Below are 21,836 nucleotides of genomic sequence, written 5' to 3'. Positions count from 1 at the left end.
ATAAGGAATAATTGACTCCAGGACACTATTAAAGATTTATGCAAGCCTGTGGTGGTAATGTACTGTACATCAGGGGTGCATTAAACTTCTAATACTGTAGTTCAATGCACTGAGTAATTCCACAATGATTCCCAGAGCTAATGACATTGTTCAGGTTTTATTTAAAGAGGTTTTATGCATAAAAGGTTCTTGTGTGTAGAAGAAGTGTTTAAAGCAAAAAGAGACAGTTTAAGCCATTAATCTGAAGACTTTTAAGATAGAGAAATAAACAGAGAGAGACCGAGTTGATTGATTGAGTGCTTGTAAATTACTGGAGTCTATGCCTTTATACTGATAGTGACATTTTAAGGTAAACTTCTTTGCGAAAAAGCATTCATTTCATTAAATCATTCATTCATCCGTCCGTCCGATCCATCTGTCTATCTATCCATCTATCCGTTCATCTGTCTGTCTGTCTATCTATTTGTCTGTCTGTCTGCCTGTTTATCCATCCATCCATATCTATCTATCTATCTATCTATCTATCTATCTATCTATCTATCTATCTATCTATCTATCTATCTATCTATCTATCTATCTATCTATCTATCTATCTATCTATCTATCTATCTATCTATCTATCTATCAACTCTTCAGTGTAGTGATATGGAACTCTAAATATGTCAAAACGTGCTTGAAGTTACTTTAGTTGAGCGTTTTCCTGAAAATGACTGCACATTAGTATGTTCATCAGCCAATCAGAATCAGATATTTCAGATATTATTAATAGAATACAAATATTTACAATGACTGCAGATTTTAATTTAACTATTGCATCTTAAATTTCAGAGCACTTTCCAGACTAAGCAAACAAATGAATTACTATAAATAAAATCGGTAACACTTTACAATAAGGTTGTATTAGTTAATGTTAGTTAATGTATTGCTGTTGACGTTTAAAAAAATAAATTTTAAAAGTTTTCATAATTAAAATACAAATTGCATATATTAAATATGAATTAAATATGTTAGAATTTTATTTTTTTCATTTCAATTTTTAAAGTCAACAGCCACCAAAGAACGTCTTTAATTCATTCCTACTCATTAAGTACACAAATACAAGAGAAAAAGCTATTTTACAATGCGTGTACAGTCTCTTTAAAATAATCTTGTTTCCTCAGAGATGATCATCAATTATAAACAAAAAAAAAAGTCAAAACTGGCTGCCGCTGCTGCTGCTGTACGAGTTCCTCACAACTGAACTTCTTTTCACTGGAAATGGACCTAGAGTTGACATGATAAACAGCTAAAAGTGTGTGGGTTTATGAAAGTCAGGCATGACTGCCAGATCGAGAGCATGATCCTCTGCCTCATGTTCATTCTGTTTTTAATCAGCCATCCACAAGCACAGTCACATTACTTAGGACTGAAAAGTGTTTTTCTCTCCGTCTCCTTCCGTTTAACTTTAACCACTAGAACATGGTGTACTGTGTCAGTTTCAGCATTTAGCATGGCAGATTACGCACAAAATCATAGATGGACCGGTGGATCAGTTCTGGTGTCAGCAATAGCTGCTGTCCTTGTGCATTAGAAAATATCTTTCATTCATTTATTTTCTGGGTTGCAGCTGGAAAGGCATCCACTGTGTAAAACATATGCTGGATAGGTTGGCGGTTCATTCCGCTGTGGCGATCCCTGATTAATAAAGGGACTAAGCCGAAGGAAAATGAATGAATGAATAAATGAATAATTCCATCCAAACTAAAAGACTATATAGACCTTAAAATGCTTTAAAAAAAACTGCTTTCATTCTAGCCGAAATAAAACAAATAAAACTTTCTCCAGAAGAAAAAATATTATAGGAAATACTGTGAAAATTTTCTTGCTCTATAACAGAACAGAAAATCAAAATATCACAGTATAGGGCTCTGGATTTTTGCCATCAACTGTATATGAAAATATATGCCTCATTCATAAACACACTTTGCATTATGATGTACATACATAAACAGAGGTTTGTGTATGTACCAAAACCTCTCTACAGGCATAATACAACAAACTGCTTTATGTAGACACTAAACAATACCCCATACTTGTAAACAGTGTGTGCGGGGGGGCTTTCTGGGCTGCGTTTTGGTTTGTAGCTTCAGCAAACATTAGTAAACCACTGTAGATCATGTATTTATTTAGAGCAGGTGTTCTTGATTCAGATGAGGCAAACACTGCATAACAGATGCACAGATCTTGAGATAATCCTCACAGAGTGCTTTGTCAAAACTACAGGACATCTGGGATCCGGTCGCATCAAAATGAGCATGATAATTTTGTGCTATATTTTACAATTTATTTTTAATTTTTATATGTCAAAATTATTTTAAGATATTGTATTATTAATACTAATTTATTTATTAATATTATATAGTTGTTATTATTATTATTATTATTAGTTCAAAAGTTATTTAAAATATTTCACAAGTGCTGTTTCACTGACAGACTCTTTTTCCAAGACATTTTAACCATAAACATTTTAATAACTCATTTCTAAAAGCCAAATTCTTTTGTCTTTCCCATGATGAAAGTAAATGATATTTTTCCAAGTTATGTTGCAAGATACTAATATTCTATGGAGCCAGATCAGTCTCAAAAATAATACATTTACAATATAAATTTCATACATGCGCAGCACAATTCACATGCGCAGCACAAGCCAATTTTTAACCTCCTAAGGCCCAAGGTGTTTTTTTTACATGCATTTTTTATTTCTCTTCACTATTTGGGCTTATTGGAACCTCATTAGAATAAAAATGTAAGTATCATCTTTTGATATGATGTACTTTTAGAGAAAAATGATGTCTATATATGTGAACTCGTGGTCCTAATTTACATAAAACACTTTTTTTTTTTTTTTTCATGCATTTATAACATAAAAAATTTTTGAACTTGCTTTGACTATCAGAGAGTAAAAACAAATTTTTTTACCCCATTTTGGACAGTTACAAATAGGGTTTAGGACATTTCATATGCTGCAAAACACTTGAAGGATGACACTGTATGTCTGTAACAAAATATAAAACATTCAAAGTATTTTAAAAAGCCACTAAGAGCTAAAATTTGCTGTCCACGTATGTGGACACTCAAGCCCTAGGAGGTTATACTGAAATATTTAATCGCTGTATTATATTAAAATATTTTAATAAAATTATAATATAATATATTATATTAAATATATAATATGTAATATATTAAAAACACAATTCATAAATACAACACACAATTTGTAAAAATCATAAATAATTTCACATAATTAATTGTATTGTGTATTTACGAATTGTGTTTTGAACTTACAAATTGGATTTGTGTATTTTTAAATAGTGTTTTGAATTTACAAATTAGATTAGAGTATTTATGAATAGTGTTTTGAATTTACAAATTAGATTAGAGTATTTATGAATCGTGTTTTGAACTTATGAATTGGATTTGTATATTTACAAATCGTGTTTTTAATTTACAAATCAGATTTGTGTATTTAGTGTATGTATTGGGTTTTGAACTTACAAATTAGATTTTGTAAATGTGACTTGTGTTGTGGATGTATGAATAATATTCTGTAAATGTATTATTTTTGAGACTGATCTAGCTTCATAGTATTCAACGTAAAGTTCAATTTACATTTTTAACTAGGTTATTCAAGTGTTTGGACAGCAGTGGTTTATATACACTGTAAAATTATCTGTTAATTAACAGTTGCCATATTTTGTGATTCATAAAAAAGAAGTGTTTTCTGTTTATTTACCTTTGTAAATTGCATTATGGCATCTTAATCTCTGATCTGTCAACTTTTGATGTTACAAATTCAACTCTGCAATTTAACAAAGTGACTTTTTTGACATTTTAGTCATTCAAAATAATATAATTTATAAGAAATAATATATAAAGAAATAAGTCTGGAAATAAGTACTGGCAGTATATTACAAGGTCTTTGTACTGTAATCCCCCCCCCCCCCCTCCAAAAAAAAGTTTCCCTTTGGATTTAGAGTAACTAAGCAAACAGGTAAGAGCCTCCCTAGATAATTACTGCATGAATGGTTATGTTTCAGCTGGTAATATGTTATTTAAGCTTACTGACGCAAAGAGTAGCTTCTCATTTCTAAAACAACCATGACACATCATGTGGTCATAGAAAAGATCTGTGGAATTATTGGCATGCATCATATTTGCATGCATCAATCATTGCTCAAACTACTAAAATTGAGTTAAGAACCATCCGACACATTATTGAAAACTTGAAGAATAGTGATAGATAATGATCGAGATCGGCAATCACATAAACGTCTAGTGAAATCAATTCAAGAATAGACAATGGTAGAACTCCAGGGTATGTTTTATACTGAAAGTAAGGGCATTTCTATTTGTATAATGCGATGGGAACTCAAGGGGTTGTGAATAAATAGCTGTGTTAGAAAACCACTAATCGGCTAATCACAGAAAAAAAGGTTTCAATTTTCTAGGGAGTGTAAAGTATAAACTCTGGGGCGATGGAAGAGCGTCATGTGGTCTGATGAGTCCAGATATGATGAGATCATTAGTGTACAAAGTGAGGAGGATGAAGTGATGCACTCATTATGTTTGATGCCTACCATACAGTACATGCCTGCGGGGGGCAGTGTTGCGATTACAGTCAGGTCTAGGTTTAGCAATGTTATTTAGGACCAATCACACCAAGCCAACTTTCTCTTTGAACGGTTTCCCTCTGGTTGGCACTACAGAGCACTGTGCACCAAAACAGCCAGACACAAGAACAGCTTTTTTTGTTTTACCCCCAGGCCATTTCCCACCTGAACCACCTTTAATTAATACACATGTACAGTGCACTTGGTATCAGAGTTAGGTAAAGTTACATTTGAAAGTAGTGCACTATAATATTGAGTTACTCTACAAAAAAGTAACTATTTGCGTTACTTAATTACTTTTTTTGGTAAGTAATGTATTATGTTACTTTAGAGTTACTACATGTTTTATGTGTACAGATTTGATTATTGTATGTTTAAAGTAATATGATGTAGGAATGCTAATCATAGGCATTTGTTTATATTGCAAAACCAAGAAGGTCCAAACAGATTCCAAAGGCAGATACTGATAAGATCAGGGGCTGGTAAAGATTTGCGTGGACTTTGGGGGTTTTACGATGTGGTCACATGTTGATTGGTCAGCTTGTATGTCTCAGTATTTGGGCTTTGGTCGCATAGTCAAGAAAGATACAAAATAGGTTGTAAACTTTGCTCTTTCTCTCGTCCTGCTCTGCTCCTCTCCTTCGCTGGATTCTTCTCTGGCTCTATTGCTACCAGGCTTACTACTACAGGCAATTAACTGCTCCATATTGTAATACAATACAATCACATAATAGCAAAGCATAGCAAGAAGGTCACTGGTTTGAGCTTTGGCTGGGTCATTTGGCATTTCTGTGTAGAGTTTGCATGTTCTCCCTGTGTTCCTGTGGGTTTCCTCGGGTGCTTCGGTTTCCCCCACAGTCCAAAGACATGTGGTCTACGTGAATTGGGCAAAGCTACAAATTGTCCATAGTTTATGTGTGTGAATGAGTGTGTTTGGGTGTTTCCCAGTGATGGGTTGCAGCTGGAAGTGCATCCGCTGCGTAAAACATATGCTGGATAAGTTGGCGGTTCATTCTGCTGTCGCGACAACAGATTAATAAAGGGACTAAGCCGAAAAGAAAATGAATGAATGAATGAATAAAAGTAATGTTATTACGTAACTCACATTACATGTAATGCGTTACCCCCAAATCTACATATACGTAGGAAAATGTTTGTTTCTCTCTATTTTTAAAAATGCTATTGTTTTGTATTCATGTTCTTATTTTTTAATCGTGTTTGTACATTTTCTACTCGCTGTCAGTGTTGGGCAGTAGCGTTGCTACAAGTAGTGATGCTACTAGCTTAAATACATTTCTCAGTAGCGTGGCAGCAGCATCACTACTTTCTAAATCAAATAGCTTTTCAGTAGCGAAGCTATTTTATTAGTCAAGTAGCGTAGTAGCCTCCATACAAGCTACATTTACTGATAGCAGATCCACATAACAGAAAATCCATATGATGGATCCTGGTTTTTGGTGGTCGACAACAAACTATTTGGTGCGTTACTGCCACCTCTCGCTCTGGTCATTGACATAGCCAACCAATTAGGCTAGAGAAACATGCTTGATGTTAGTCTAGTCTTTTGTTAGTCGAGTTGGCTTTAAATTACTTATAGTCCTGTAAATGTGCCCAAGTGCATCCACATACAATGTTGTGGTACTTCAACTATATATGCATGTATGTATGTATGTATGTATGTATGTATGTATGTATATATATGTATGTATATATATATATATGTATACACTATATATATATATATATATGTATATATATATATATATATATATATATATATATATATATATATATATGTGTGTGTGTGTGTGTGTGTGTGTGTGTGTACTTCAACTATATATGTATATACTATAAACTATATATGTATATTTACTATTTACTTTAATTGTATATATGTATATATGTATATATATATATATATATATATATATATATATATATATATATATATATATATAGTTTACTTCAGTAAATGCTAAAGTATACTATTAGTTCACAATAGTTACTAATGATACTACATTATGTAGTGTAATTCATTAACGAAGAGTTGTAAATATACAACACAATATAATGCTCATTGCTAAATATTTCCCTTTACTTTAAATTACTATAGTATTTTAAATGCATCTATAATTTGTTTCTGTTTGGTACAACATATTAATTGCAGTAGATAACTGAACTGAACAATTCTGCATCAATTCTGTTTCATTCACAGTTTTCACAATGAAAATTACAAAAAAAGCTTAAATGTAGCTAAGTTACTTTTGCCAAGTAGCTTTTAACTTACCTTGCTACATTTCCCAGGATGTAGCTTTTAGAGTAGTTAAGCTGCATTTAATGTAGAGTAGCTAATAGCTTAGTTCACTACATTTTTCAAGAAGCTTACCCAACACTGCTCGCGGTATAGGAAGCTCCTGTGGCTAATACAAATTCCTAGTGTGCCCTTTCTGATTCTGGGTTACGTGCCCAAAGAGGTCAGCAGACAACCTGAATATACTGAATGACCAGGTTCTTCCATCAATGGATTTTTTTCCCTTCCCTGATGGCACCGGCAAATTCCTAGATGACAATGCCAGGATTCATCGGGCTCAAATTGTGAAGTGGTTCAGGGAGCATGAGACATCATTTTTTACACATGAGTTGTGTCCCAAATGACACACTATACACTTATACACTATGCACTTCTACACTCAACTGTAGTGTATGAATTAAGTGTGGTCTCAAATGGATCACTAACGTTTTTTAGATTTTTTTTCCATCAGTAGAACCACATTCACCATCAGGAGGTGGCAAAATACATACACGGGAAAAATGCGTGTGCACAATCCAAAGTATAGTAATCCAACCTTAGCACGCAATAGTTCCTTCCCTTCCGCTATGTGAGCAAAGCTGTGACCTTTGAGAGCATGAAGTGTTTCAATGTGAATGTACCGTTTACACTATTTACACTACAAAATGGCGTAGAATTGAGCATAAGTATGTAATCTAGGATGCACCTATGGACTGGCCACCACAGAATCCAGACCTTAACCCTATTAAGAATGTTTAGAATGTGCTGGAGTAAAATCTGTGCAGCAGTCTGATATGTCCATGATCAATACAAGAGTTTGGTGAAAAATGTATGCAAATTTGGATGCGATATGTCATGATATTGCAGAAGGCTACTAAAATTATTCCATGTCGAATGTGTGTCATAATCAAAGTTAAAGGTGGTCCAATCAAATATTAGACTGTGTGATTGTCAGTATATATATATATATATATATATATATATATATATATATATATATATATATATATATATATATATATATATATATATATATATATATATATATACACACACACACATTTATACAGCTGTGTGTATACATGCAAAATATGCTAATTTATTACAAGTAGTAAGTCAGATGATGAATGTCACAAATTAGTTTGTTTGTGTAGTGACCTAATCGTGCAGAACATGAGAATTTTGTGTCCACTGATGCTCAACATATAGTTTTGAGTGCTGCTAAACACAGAAGCAGCAGCAGCTGATTTCCATAATCACCCATGTGAGCAGCGCAAATTGAAAACTATGTGCCCTGGTAATTGGCATGTTGAGATAACATTGTCTTTCTGGCATTCCATATAAATAAATATAAGCGCAGAAAAGTTCTTTTTCTACTAACACACACAGCGATTATAACAGCATTTTAGGCATGAAACAGGTTAAAGCATTTTTTGTTTGGTTTTTTCACAGTAAAATAATGCAATAAATATCAGTAAATTTAGAACTGAACACATTAGTGAATCATCCTTCTCCCATAAATTTTGCATCTGGAAAGGAAACTCTTATATACTATTATAGACAATAAAAATGACCGCAAACTCTCAATTCTTTAAATTTGAGTCAATGTAAATGTGAATTTTAAGTATAAATAATAAATAATAAAATTAGAACACTTAAATTTTAAACAACATATGTATCAAAACCAAAACATTTCAAATGAATCACATCAGATTTCATACATGCTGTAATATTAATAATAATAATAATAAAAATAATGATTTCTTACATTTATATAGCGCTTTTCTGGACACTCAAAGTGCTTTCTAATCTCCTCATCCACCACAAGTGTGCAGCATCAACCTGGATGACGCGACGACAGCCATATTGCGCCAGACCACACACCACACACCAGCTGATTGGTGGAGAGGAGACAGAGTGATGAAGCCAAATATGATATAAAGATAGTTAGGAGGCCATGATGGACAGAGACCAGAGGCCAAGGCCAGGATGCCAGGGTTAAACACTTACTCTTTTTCACAGAGAGTCAGGACCTCCGTTTAACGTCTCATCCGAAAGACGGCGCTCACTGAGCAGTATAGAGTCCCCTTCACTATACTAGGGCATTAGGACCCACACAGGCCGCCCCTGCTGGCCTCACTAACACCACTTCCCGCAGCAACCTAGCTTTCTCATGTGGTCTCCTATCTAGGTTCTGACCAGGCGCAGCCCTGCTTAGCTTCAGTGGGCAACCATGTGAGAGTTGCAGAGAGCTAGCTGTCGGGTAGCTGTACCATATATTTACATACATTAATAAAATATTTAATTCTTTAAGCATGTACAGTGTTGAAAAGATCTAACATTCTTCAGTTGAAAAAATGAGTTATTGAGCAAAATATCTGAATAACAAAAATATACTGTTTATAATGACTCTGCTTCTGTGAATTTATAGCTTATATTGTCATTAACTCATTTCTCAATCCTTTTTACACTAAAGTAGTGTAAAATTAGAAGTATCATAATAAGTACATTATACTTATATAAAAAAAATCATTATAAGTACAGTTCAGTACATTATAAGTGTCACGATCACCAGCGATCCACTCCTGACAGATCGCTGGTGAACTTCATAAGTCTTGTTTAGGAACTACACATCCTATCAGGCCATGTCACTCACTCACTCACTCACACACGCACGGACGCACGCACGCATGCACACACGCACACACACACTCACGCACTCACACACACACACACACACACACACACACACACACACACACACATATATATATATATATATATATATATATATATATATATATATATATATATATATATATATATATATATATATATATATATATATATATATATATTATAATTTTTTTTTTTAAACTTACAGGCTAATTCACATATTTCACGATCTGAATGATAATAATAAGAATTTTTTTTAATACTAGACAACACTTGATGTTTCTATCTCTGTCAGTGACTTAGTAGCTATGTTTCCATCCACTTATTTTTATGCGCATATGCAAAATAAAACGGTTGATGGAAACGCCATGAAAATCAAACGCCATCATAAAATTTGAAAATGCCCATAAAAAAACGTATGCGCGTAACTGAGTAGGATAAACTTTTTATTCGATAAGAAAAGATACGCGGGACTTCCGGTATGATGGCGGAGTAAGAAGTCGGAGGTTTCTGCTCTGAATATTGCTTTCAATCACTTTGATTAATCTAAGTTCTCTACACGCTTTAAGTGCATCTGATATTTTACGCAACATTAATAGGACATCGTGACAGCGCTTATAACTTAATATGCCGAGAGGTAATACAAAAAAGAACACTGAAATAACTGAGGAGGATAACGTGCAAGCGGCGGGTATGGCGGCTTCGACACAGGGAGACGACATCCGCGAGCTTCTTGGGGGCATCAGATCAGAGGTCGCAGCGCTCAGAGTGGAGATTCTTTCCGAGCTAAAAACCTCCATTTCAGCTGTGAAAGCATCGCTGCAAACCCAGGGGGAAAAATTGAAAGATGTCGAGGAATCATTAACCGACGTAGATGGCCGCGTCACTTCTTTGGAAACTGCATGCGCAGCTTTGACCAAAGATAACGAACGAATGAAAATGAAACTCGACGATTTAGAAAATCGCTCAAGAAGGAACAACGTAAGAATAATTGGCATTCCTGAGCACACTGAGGGCGCGCTTCCAACTGCATTTATTGAGGAACTTCTACTTAAAGTATTCGGAAAGGACAGTTTTCCCAAGCCCCCGGTGGTGGACAGAGCGCATCGCTCCCTGGCTCCCATACCAAAGTCAAACCAACCCCCGAGGCCCTTTATTGTTCGAATTCACCACTTCCAGATGAGGGAACTAATTCTTAGACTCGCACGGGAAAAGGGACAGCTTCTTTACAACGGCTTTCGGATTCACTTTTATCCAGACGTGAGCGCGGAGGTGGCTAAGAAGAGAGCAGCGTTCAACCCGATCAAAGCACGGCTGAGGGAAGCCGGTATAGAATTCGGGCTTCTCTTCCCTGCACGTTTACGAGTCACCCATAATGGTCAGAAACATTTCTTTGATTCTCCTCAGCAAGCTACTGAATTCATTCAAGAGGTTTTGCCACCCGCAATAAGCAAGCAGCTATAAATGTCTCATAGTAGACTGCTCCGTAACTGCTCATGTTCCTAAACGTATTCTCAATTACATAATCACTTCAGTGATTAAACGGACTATTCAAAAACTGATTCATCTGTTAATCTAGTTCATCATCGTTGTTTGAAAGTGTTCATATTAAGATAAAACGGTGCTCTTGGTAACGTTAATGTTTCATTTTGTGAAGAGAGGTTTTTATTATTCATTATTATTATATTAAATTTTTTTTTTTTTTCATTTTATTATAACTATTTTTATTTGATTGATTTATTTATTTTTTTACATTGCAGAGTAGAAATGATAACTGGTAAGTGATGGTACACTGTAAACCAGTGGATGTTTGGTTTCATATAGTTATGTTGGGTTTAGTTTTAAGGGTGGGTGGGTTTTTTGTGTGGCTTTTTTGTTTATTAGCTCTCAGTTAGAATCCCTTCATGTCAGCAAATGCTTAAGTTATGTGTTGTTAATGTTTATAATCATGTATAGTCTCTCTTGTCCTATTTTGATTCACTTACTAATTGTTTTCCTGTAGAAAATGTCCAAGCATCAAGTAAGTGAGATCAATTTTGTGACTTGGAATGTGAAAGGCATTAATAATGTGATTAAGAGGAATAAGGTTATGTCACATTTGCATCTCCTAAATACAGGAATAGCTTTTCTGCAAGAAACACACATGTTAAATGCAGATGTGGTGAAACTTAAACGATCTTGGGGTGGGCAGGTTTTTCATTCCTCCTTTAATGTTAAAAGCAGAGGTACTGCTATACTTATTAGAAAGGATATCCCATTTGTCACTGATAATGTCATTAGTGACATTAATGGTAGATATATCATTGTGACAGGCCGTCTATTTGATAAACAAGTAATACTGATCAACATTTATGCCCCAAACTTTGATGATTGTTCTTTCTTCAGCAAAGTTTTTAGCACAGTTCCATCAGTTGACAATCATGCTTTGATTATAGGAGGTGACTATAATTGTGTTTTGGATACGTCGTTAGACAGATCCTCAAGCAGAGTCGTACCGCCTGCTAAATCCGCTGTGCTTATACAAGATTTTTGTGAACAATATGGGCTAATTGACCCATGGAGATTCTATTTCCCCTCCTCTAAAGCATTCTCATTCTTTTCTCCTGTACATCATACCTACAGCCGTATTGATTTCTTTTTGACCGATAAAACTCTAATATCTCTTATTTCATCTGTCAAATATCATAACATTGTAATATCGGACCATGCTCCTTTCTCATTTAATCTTAGCTTCCCTAATTATCATTCAGGTGTCAGACCCTGGAGGTTAAACTCTCTATTATTGTCAGATGAAAAATTTGTTACATTCTTATCAAAAGAAATAATCTTTTTTTTTGAGACAAATGATACACCAGAAATCTCAAGAGCCACATTATGGGAGGCTCTTAAAGCCGTTATACGTGGAAAGATTATTTCCTTCTCCTCCTACACCAAGAAACAAGAGATTATCAAGCTTAAAGACATTTCAGATGAGATAGGCAAGTTAGATGAGCAATATGCTGTGAAACAATGTCCTAAATTATACAAGGAAAGACTGCGCCTTCAGACGGAGTTTAATCTCTTGACAACTTCTCAAGAAGAGAAAAGGCTATTGAAGACCCGCCACAAATATTATGAATTTGGTGATAAAGCCAGTAAATTATTGGCCTACCAAGCCCGCCAATGCGATGTTTCCAAAATGATCAGTCAAATCCAATCCGTTTCTGGCTCTGTATTACACACTCCCCATGATATAAATAATAGATTTTTTGAATATTATTCCTCTTTATATTCATCAGAATGTACTAAAAACGCTTCTGTTTTTGAATCATTTTTTGAGAAATTAAATCTCCCCCCTGTTAACATTGATTCTGAACTGGGAAACTGTATCAGACAACAAGAGATCATGGAAGCCATCGTGGCTATGCAGAGTGGTAAAGCACCTGGGCCAGATGGCTTCCCCATAGAGTTCTACAAGAAGTTCTCAGCTTTACTGAGTCCACTTCTTGTAGCAGTATATAATGAATCTTTCAAGAGGGGCTCTCTCCCACTGACTCTCACACAGGCATCCATCTCACTCTTGTTAAAAGAAAATAAGGACCCCATTTTCTGTGAATCATATAGGCCAATTTCACTGCTAAATGTGGATCTTAAGATACTGGCCAAGGCTCTTGCGTTGCGCCTTGAACCAATTTGTCCAGCAGTAATACATGGCGATCAAACAGGCTTCATTCGTGGGCGTAATTCGTTTAATAACTTGCGTCGTTTGTTTAATGTAATGTACACAGACTCATACTCTGATATGAATGAAGTCATAGTTTCCCTTGATGCTGAAAAAGCGTTTGATCGAGTTGAGTGGGAATATCTTTTCTTAACTCTCAAAAAATTTGGCTTCCCTGAAAATTTGATCTCCTGGATCAGGCTTTTATATTCTGCCCCAATAGCCTCAGTGTGCACAAATAATATTTATTCTGAATATTTCTCCTTGTATAGAGGTACAAGGCAGGGTTGCCCCCTTTCGCCTTTGCTGTTTGCCATTTCGATTGAGCCCTTGGCCATATTACTTCGTCAATCTACTATTTTTACAGGTATCACTCGGAATGGCAATGAACATAAAATCTCCTTATATGCAGATGACGTTCTTTTATATGTCTCCAATCCAACTCATTCAATACCTCACATACTGTCAGTCCTAGAAGATTTTGGAAAAATTTCAGGCTATAAAATAAATATGCACAAAACAGAGTATTTTGAGATTGATGCCCCTCTAGTTAGATCTTTCCACACAATACCATTTAAAGTGGTTCAGGATAAGTTAAAATATTTAGGCATTTCAGTTACTCGCTCCTTTAATGGCTTGTTCAAAGCTAACTTTTATCCCCTATTAAAACGTTGTAAACAAGATTTCAAGAAATGGTCCACATTACCTCTTTCACTGGCTGGACGAATTAATCTAATTAAAATGACAGTTCTCCCACGGTTTTTATACCTTTTTTCAAATATACCTATATTCATAAGAAAACAGTTTTTTTGTAACATAGATAAATTGATAAGCCATTTTATATGGGGAGGTAAATCACCTCGTATTAGAAAATCATTCCTCCAGAAGAATAAATCCCAAGGAGGCATGGCACTGCCAAATTTTTTGTTTTACTACTGGGCAAGCAACATTCAAAAAATTCTGTATTGGGTTTCTCTTTTGGACCCAGAATCAATTCCGCTGTGGGTACAGGGTGAAAGAGCTTGTTCCAGAGTTTCTCTTAAATCTCTGATATGTGCATCACTCCCAATTTCAGAAAAGAATTATATGACCTCTTTTAATCCAATAGTTGTACATACACTAAAAATTTGGTCACAGTTTAGAAAGCATTTTGGCTTTCAGGCTCTCTCAATTGCAGGTCCCATTGCCTCTAACTGTTTATTTGCCCCATCTTGTATGGACTCTGCATTCCGGGTGTGGGAGGAGAAGGGGATTAAATGCCTGAAAGATTTATTTATTAATAATATTTTCTGCTCCTTTGAAGAGCTTGTCCAAAATTTTTCTCTGCCCAAAAACAACTTTTTCAGATTTCTGCAAATACGAAGCTTTGTTAAGTCAAAATTTAAATCTTTTCCTGAATTACCTACTGCTTCAGTAATTGATACATTGTTAGACTTAAAACCCGAAAGTAAAGGACTAGTTTCTCAAATATACTCTTTCATATGTACAATAGATCCTCAAAGTCTAGAACATATTAAAACCTCTTGGCAGCTTGACTTGAACAGAGACTTTACAGAATCAGAATGGGATGGTATTTTAAATAAAGTACACTCATCATCACACTGTACCAGACATGCCCTTATTCAATTTAAAATACTTCATCGTTTACATTTCACAAATTTAAAATTGTCTAAGATCTATCCTACTGTTAGTCCAGCATGCAGTAGATGCTCAAATTCACCTGCCACAACTGCCCACATGTTTTGGTTCTGCCCAAATCTAGGGAAGTTTTGGAAAGATATTTTTCAATCATTTAGTTATATGTATGGTTTTCTTATTGAACCTGAACCCCTGTTGGCAATTTTTGGAACCAGCCCAGAAAATATTGTGCTTAAAGAAGAAATATGTAGAGTAATTGCTTTTACCACATTATTGGCAAGGCGTTTAATTCTTTTGTATTGGAAAAAAACTGAGGCCCCAACACATAGTAGATGGATTAAAGACGTGATGTATTTTATTCAGCTTGAAAAAATCAAATTTACTCTCAGAGGTTCAAAAAATAACTTTTTTAAAACATGGTCTCCCTTTCTTACATACGTTGACAATTTACAATGTTTAGAGCAGGAGGATATGAAAAATCTCATATAATCCCAAAAGACCCCCCCCCCCTTTTATTTTATTTTTAATTTAATTTATTATTATTTTATTTTTTATTATTCCTCTTTCATGTCACTGTAACTTTGTAATGCCTTTCACAATGGCAGTGCTTGTAATAAAGGTATACAGAACCCTCCTTTTATTACACACTGAATTGTTCACTTTTTATGTGAATCGTTTATCTTTTTGCATTTTTCTTTTTTTACATTCATTCTTCTGTTTGCCATTACTGTACTGAAGTTGTGTATGCAACCGATACATACACTTGCTGTGCATTTGTGTGACGCTTGAGGACTTTATATTTGCAGACTGTTAGCTATGTATATCTTCTGTTAAAGCCACAAAAGGGAAAGTAGTGTTGGGGATATTTGTTTGTATATTTTGTTTTGTTGTTGTTGACTGTTTGTTTTTTTTGTTGTTTTTTTTGTGCAAATGTATAAAAAAATCCTTAGAAATAAAGTATTAAAAAAAAAAAAGAAAAGATACGCATAAACTACAACAGAAACACTTTTTCCGCATAAATTTCAGCATGCGCATTAAAAAAAAGGTCATGTGGTTCTGTTATAAGAGATCATGAGATGATAAAAATGTGTGTGAACGGACAAACTAACAGGCTGAGCACACTGTAAAACATCTGAACTGTTGTTTTGGTCATTCTAAAACACCTTACCGTTTTAGTATTAGTTTTATTATATTATTAATGACCTCCAGAATCAAGAGCGTCTGTGCTCCGCGTCTGACACCTTCAAACACCACCGCGCGTTCACTGCATGTCAGGTTTGCCTTCTGAGGCGCAAGTCATTTATTAGATGAAGAAAAGATTCACGCAGCTTCTCCTACGGCTGAAAATTCCATTTTTACTGTCGATATTTGGCGCCAGTTAATCAGGAAGTGATGATTTTGTTCGCTTTGACCCGTTGGATGGAAATGCTGCTTTATTCGCACGTTTTTTATATGATAATCCAGTTTTGCGCATAAAGTTCATTCGCATTTTTGGATGGAAACATAGCTATTGATAGTTAAAACGAGTACATTCTCTAAGTGGTTCTGTAACTGTGTTTCTGTATGGTATAGTTATTGCCACACAAACTGTAAAGTGTTTAATATTGGTAGTTCATTTTGAAATAAAAATAGCGAAATGTACATTGAGAGTTACATTTTTCACTGGAGGAAACAGCTGTGCTGATGAGGTTAACGCAGAGAAAACCCGACTGCTCCTCCGTGACATTGGGATACAGGTGATACAAGGTTATCTAGCCTATATCAAAGAACTGCAAATAAGCAGATATTATAACGATTTATCTATAAACACACACCTCGTTCTCTCACTGTCCATGGCTGTGGTTTGCTGATCAAATGAAAAAAGACGGGGAGAAGTCAAATTCTGCTGCTGTTTTCTTATCAAATTTAAAGGGGACTGAGGCGATAATTTAGTGTACAGTTTATGAGCTAATTGCAAAGGTTTTGGGGGGGGGGGGTGTGAGTAGAAATATAGGGGGGCTCCAACCCCCCCAAAATAGGCCTAGCAACCCCCATGTTGTTAAATAAAAATCTACATTAGCGATGCTGTAAAAGGTCCCTTATGAAATTGAAAATAGTCATATCAATCTTTCACCGGAAGATTTCAGTGGCTGAACAACACTTCAGTGCATATAACCCATTCAAAACAACACAATCTACATCAGCTCTGCGTGACTTTTAAAACAGAACTTTACCTGTCTAAAAGAAATACTTCAGCCATAGTGTTGTCCTTCTTCCAGCGTACAAAAGTAACTCCAATATTGATTCAGGATTTGTTTTTTACGCTGTCACACGTCTACGTGACCACGGCGTGCATGCATGCCCAAACGGCGGATCTGCATGAACAGAGGTGAGCAGTTGTACAAATCTACATTTGTTGACAGAGTTTGGGCTACTTATCAGAATTATGGGAATTATCAGCCTGACAAATTTTAATTGGATGATTGTTTATTAGTCTTTTGCCTTACCCAGAATATAAAAATACATATAAATACATTTAGATAATTTACTTTAGTCATTACTATTGGAATGTGAAGAGACTTTGAACCAGCACAACAAAAAATGTTTCTGAAGACAATCACCTACTGCACCTTAAAATACAAGGTCACACTTTACAATGTTTCATTAGTTAAAATTAGCTAATGCATTTACTAACATGAAGTAATTATGAACTATACCTGTACAGCATTTATTAATCATAGTTCAGTATTTAATAATGCATTAACATCCAAATTTATGCTTGTTAACATTAGTTATTGCACCATGGGTTAACATGATGAACAACTAACTAACAATGAACAACTAACAACTTTTACTGTTCATTGTTTGTTAGTAAATGCATTAACTAACATTACCCAATACATCCTTATTGTAAAGTGTTACCAATTATAGTAACTAGTTACTTTGTAACTAAATACACCCAACGCTGGTCCAAACGATAGCTTTTTAAATGCCAAAAAAGGGTTTGTCTGGCCTAGAATGCTACTAAATCTCACTTTATAAGTCAGTCTCCATATAAACTCAGCTATATTTTTTATTTGTAATTTTAATTCATTTACCTGATCATTTAAAAGTGTACTCTGAAGATAACAAGGTTTATGCAAATCGGAGTGTTATATTGGTGACTTATGAATGAATAAAAGCATAAACACAAGTGATGCCTGAACTCCAGAAACCTCAGTTGGGAACACTGGCGGCTCAATGTTGCAGATCAGCAAAGGGGCAACATTTCAAAGGCAGCCACAGCCTTAGGCCTGCCCTGCACATCAAAAGCTCCACCATCAAACCTCACTTCCTGAATAACTATTAACCATTCGAATGGACCAGGAGTAATGTCGATCAGATCGGCTAACATTCTGCCCCGGGTCGACAGAACGCCACTTAAAATTAAGAAAACAAAGTCAGACTGATGAGAGGCTAGTTTAGGATTAAACCATCTGTGAGAAAGTCGCTCGATAACGACGGCGAGGTTTATGTAAAAGGCGGCAGGTCACAGTCACGGTCAGAGTTTGGTATAAAAATAGCAGACGCTGCTTTCAGCTTGACTGAAGCTCATGTAAAGCTGTCAATAATGTCATTTTAGGAGCAAAAAGAGAGGAAAAAAGGACTTCTATACAAGAATGCTAGGGTACAGTTAATCTTAGTGGTTACTGGTTGTTAGTAGACGGTTCTGCAAGGATGGTTTCTAACATTTCTAAGCATTTGCATTGCATTCTAGGTTGTTGGTAGGGGGTTCTGGCCAATTGCTAGGTGGTTGCAATTGTGTTCTTGGTGGTGTTTACTAGGCTATGTGTTTTAGGTGGCTGCTAGATCATTGATGGGGTACTTTCAGAAGTTGCTATGTGGTTCCTATTAGGGTTGAATGATAAATCAACAAATCGCAGAATTTCACTTGGTGGGTAAGTCGTAGCTAGGCAGTTCCTAGGGTTTTAAATATGGATATATGTGGATCTTATTTCTGCAGTAGTTTAGCGGGTTCTTATGTGGTTCATAAGCAGTTGTTTAGGGGCTCTGGGTGGTTGCTAGGCTGTTACTAGGATGTTCTAGGTGATTGCTGGGCAGTTGGTACTGGGTGGTTGCTAGGCATTTGCTTTGCTATGTGTTTCAGGTGGCTGTGAGACGGATGGATGGATGGATGGATGGATGGATGGATGGATGGATAGATGGATGGAAAGTGAGACGATAGAGGGATGCATGGATTTATATATGTATGGATGGATGGATGGATGGATGGATGGATGGATGGATGGATGGATGGATGATAGATAGAAAGTGAGACGATAGAGGGATGCATGTATTGATATTTGGATGGATGGACAGACATAGATGGATGAATGTATGGACAAATAGATGGGGAGTTGGATGAGTGGATAGACTATAGATAGATAAATGAGAAGACAGATAGACAGCTAAATGTATGGATGTGGATGGATTGATGAATAGGTAGGTAGATGGACAATAAGACAGATGGATGGACAGATATATGAATATAAAGACAGGTAGATGGACTGAAGTGTGGACAGAAGGGGACAGAAATGTTGATGTTGAATGGACCAATACAAATAGATGGATGGATGGTTAGATTAACATTGATTGTTAGATTGATGGATGGCTTGATGGATGGACAGATAAACCGATGAATAGATCAATAGACGTCAATACGTCCAGTAATGGGTGGATGGATGGATGATAGATGGATAGGTAGACAGAGAGATAGATAGATAGATAGATAGACAGACAGACAGACAGACAGACAGACAGACAGACAGACAGACAGACAGACAGACAGACAGACAAATAGATAGATAGTAATTGTGAAGCATAAGTAAAGTATATTCACCCTGTTAAACTGTGACCAGGTCATTGTCATGTTGCGGTAGTCATCTGGGTTCACGCTGGAGCTGCTAAAGGCTTTCTGGGCAAGAAAGACAAGATTCTCCTCACACAGACCTCGGTTTGACTGCACCTCTGCCTTGTACTTCATATTCAGAGCTTCACACAGCTGCGCCCACAACACCTTGTCAGGCACAATGAAGGGCACCCGTCCCTGAGAGAGAAAGACAAAAAATAAGACCTTACCAAAACTCTCTGTTGTTAGCTTTATTGGTGTCTCGTTAAGCAGGTTCTCAGTCGGTCTCAGACACTTTGGTTAGAAAGGTCACGAAACACCAAATGACATTGTGAGATGTTGACAGTCACTTATGTGTCCCACGTTGCTAAAAACACTATTAGGACACATATATTTCATAAAAAAGTGAAAATTGGTTGTTTTTGCATTGTTTAGAGCAAATTCGTTCTTCCGATTTGAAAATTAATTTTGAAGCTACGTCATGATGATGAGATCCTTGTGTAAATTCCACCGTGGAGATTGGCTGTCTGTACCGCCGGGTACAAAGTGACGACATTGAGTTTTCAACATTAATTCATGAGAAAGACTTGGTTTGAACCAATCAGTGTGCTCTATTGTGAAAGAGGTGTGACTTTATTAATATGCATGATAGCTTCGAAGACTGTTTTTACCTGTTACAGTGTTCAGAGACACCATGTTGTGCTGTCAACCGTAAATCAAATTGACAAAAAGAATAGTTTGGAGACATGGGTCATCGGTGTTATGTTTATAAATGTGCCACAACGAAGATTTTGTTTTCATTTCCACGCGATGAGAGCACATCTCTATCTATTGATAGAAAAAAATATATATATAATAATAATAATAATAATAATTAAACAAATTATTATTATTGTTAATAATAATAATAATAATAATAATAATAATAATAATAATAATAATAATAATAATAATAAGCATAATAACAAAATTAATTATTATTGCTAATAATAATAATGATAATAATAACAAAAGTAAATATTATTATTGTTAATAATAATAATAATAAGAAGAAGAATTAATTATTATTATTGCTAATAATAATAATCATAATAATAACAAAGTAAATAGTATTATTGTTAATAATAATAATAATAATAATAATAATAATAATAATAATAATAAAGTAATTAATATTGCTAATAATAATAATAATAATGATAATAATAACAAAAGTAAATATTATTATTTTCAATAATAATAATAATAATAAAAGTAATTAATATTGCTAATAATAATTATGATAATAATAATAACAAAATAATAACAAAAGTAAATATTATTATTGTTAATAATAATAATAATAATATAATAATAAATAAAAGTAAATATTATTATTGTTATAATAATAATAATAATAATAATAAAAGTAAATATTATTATTGTTAATAATAATAATAATAATAATAATAACAAAAGTAAACATTATTGTAAATAATAATAATAATATAATAATAATAATAATATAATAATAACAACAACAACACACTAAATAGTATTATTGTTATAATAATAAAAATTATAATAACAAATTGATTTATAATTATTATTAAGTTGTTCTCTATGCAAGTCACTCACTGCTACCCTGAAAAAAACTACTGTAATCTAATACTATACAACTCCTCAAAAACCTGTATTGTCTACTATGGAGAAGACTTGCGATGCTTTATTTTGTGTGCTTTTAAGTTGAACAATCCATGATCATCTTTCACTAATATCTACTTTTTATGTTCCAGGAAAGAAAAAAAAAGTCACACAATTTTTGTAATGACATAAAGGTGAATAAATAACAAGAGGATTAATGTTTATGAATGCACAGATGATTATGTACAGTACAGAAACGAGAGTCAGCCATCCGTTCAACTCCTACGCTATCAAACATGACGGGTTTGATTATTTGTAGACTTTCGAGTGGGAGAAGAAAAATCAGTTATGCATGGTCTGGAAAGTGAGTCCTTGAGGGCAGATCTTTGTGAC

General features: G+C 34.7%; 1 protein-coding gene across 2 annotated transcripts in view; it reads right to left on the bottom strand.

Moving 5' to 3' along the window:
- Positions 1-21,836, bottom strand: part of stat5a (signal transducer and activator of transcription 5a) — a 225,205-nt gene that overhangs the window by 23,695 nt on the left and 179,674 nt on the right. For both annotated transcript variants that reach the window (XM_056453251.1, XM_056453252.1), the window contains one exon: positions 19,812-20,018. In XM_056453251.1, coding sequence (XP_056309226.1) covers positions 19,812-20,018 — 207 coding nt within the window. The remainder of the gene's footprint in view (positions 1-19,811; positions 20,019-21,836) is intronic.

Source organism: Danio aesculapii, chromosome 3 (assembly GCF_903798145.1).
Source record: "Danio aesculapii chromosome 3, fDanAes4.1, whole genome shotgun sequence".
Taxonomy (NCBI): domain Eukaryota; kingdom Metazoa; phylum Chordata; class Actinopteri; order Cypriniformes; family Danionidae; genus Danio; species Danio aesculapii.
The sequence above is the reverse complement of the archived record's forward strand: the minus strand, read 5'-3'. Positions and strand labels throughout refer to the sequence as shown.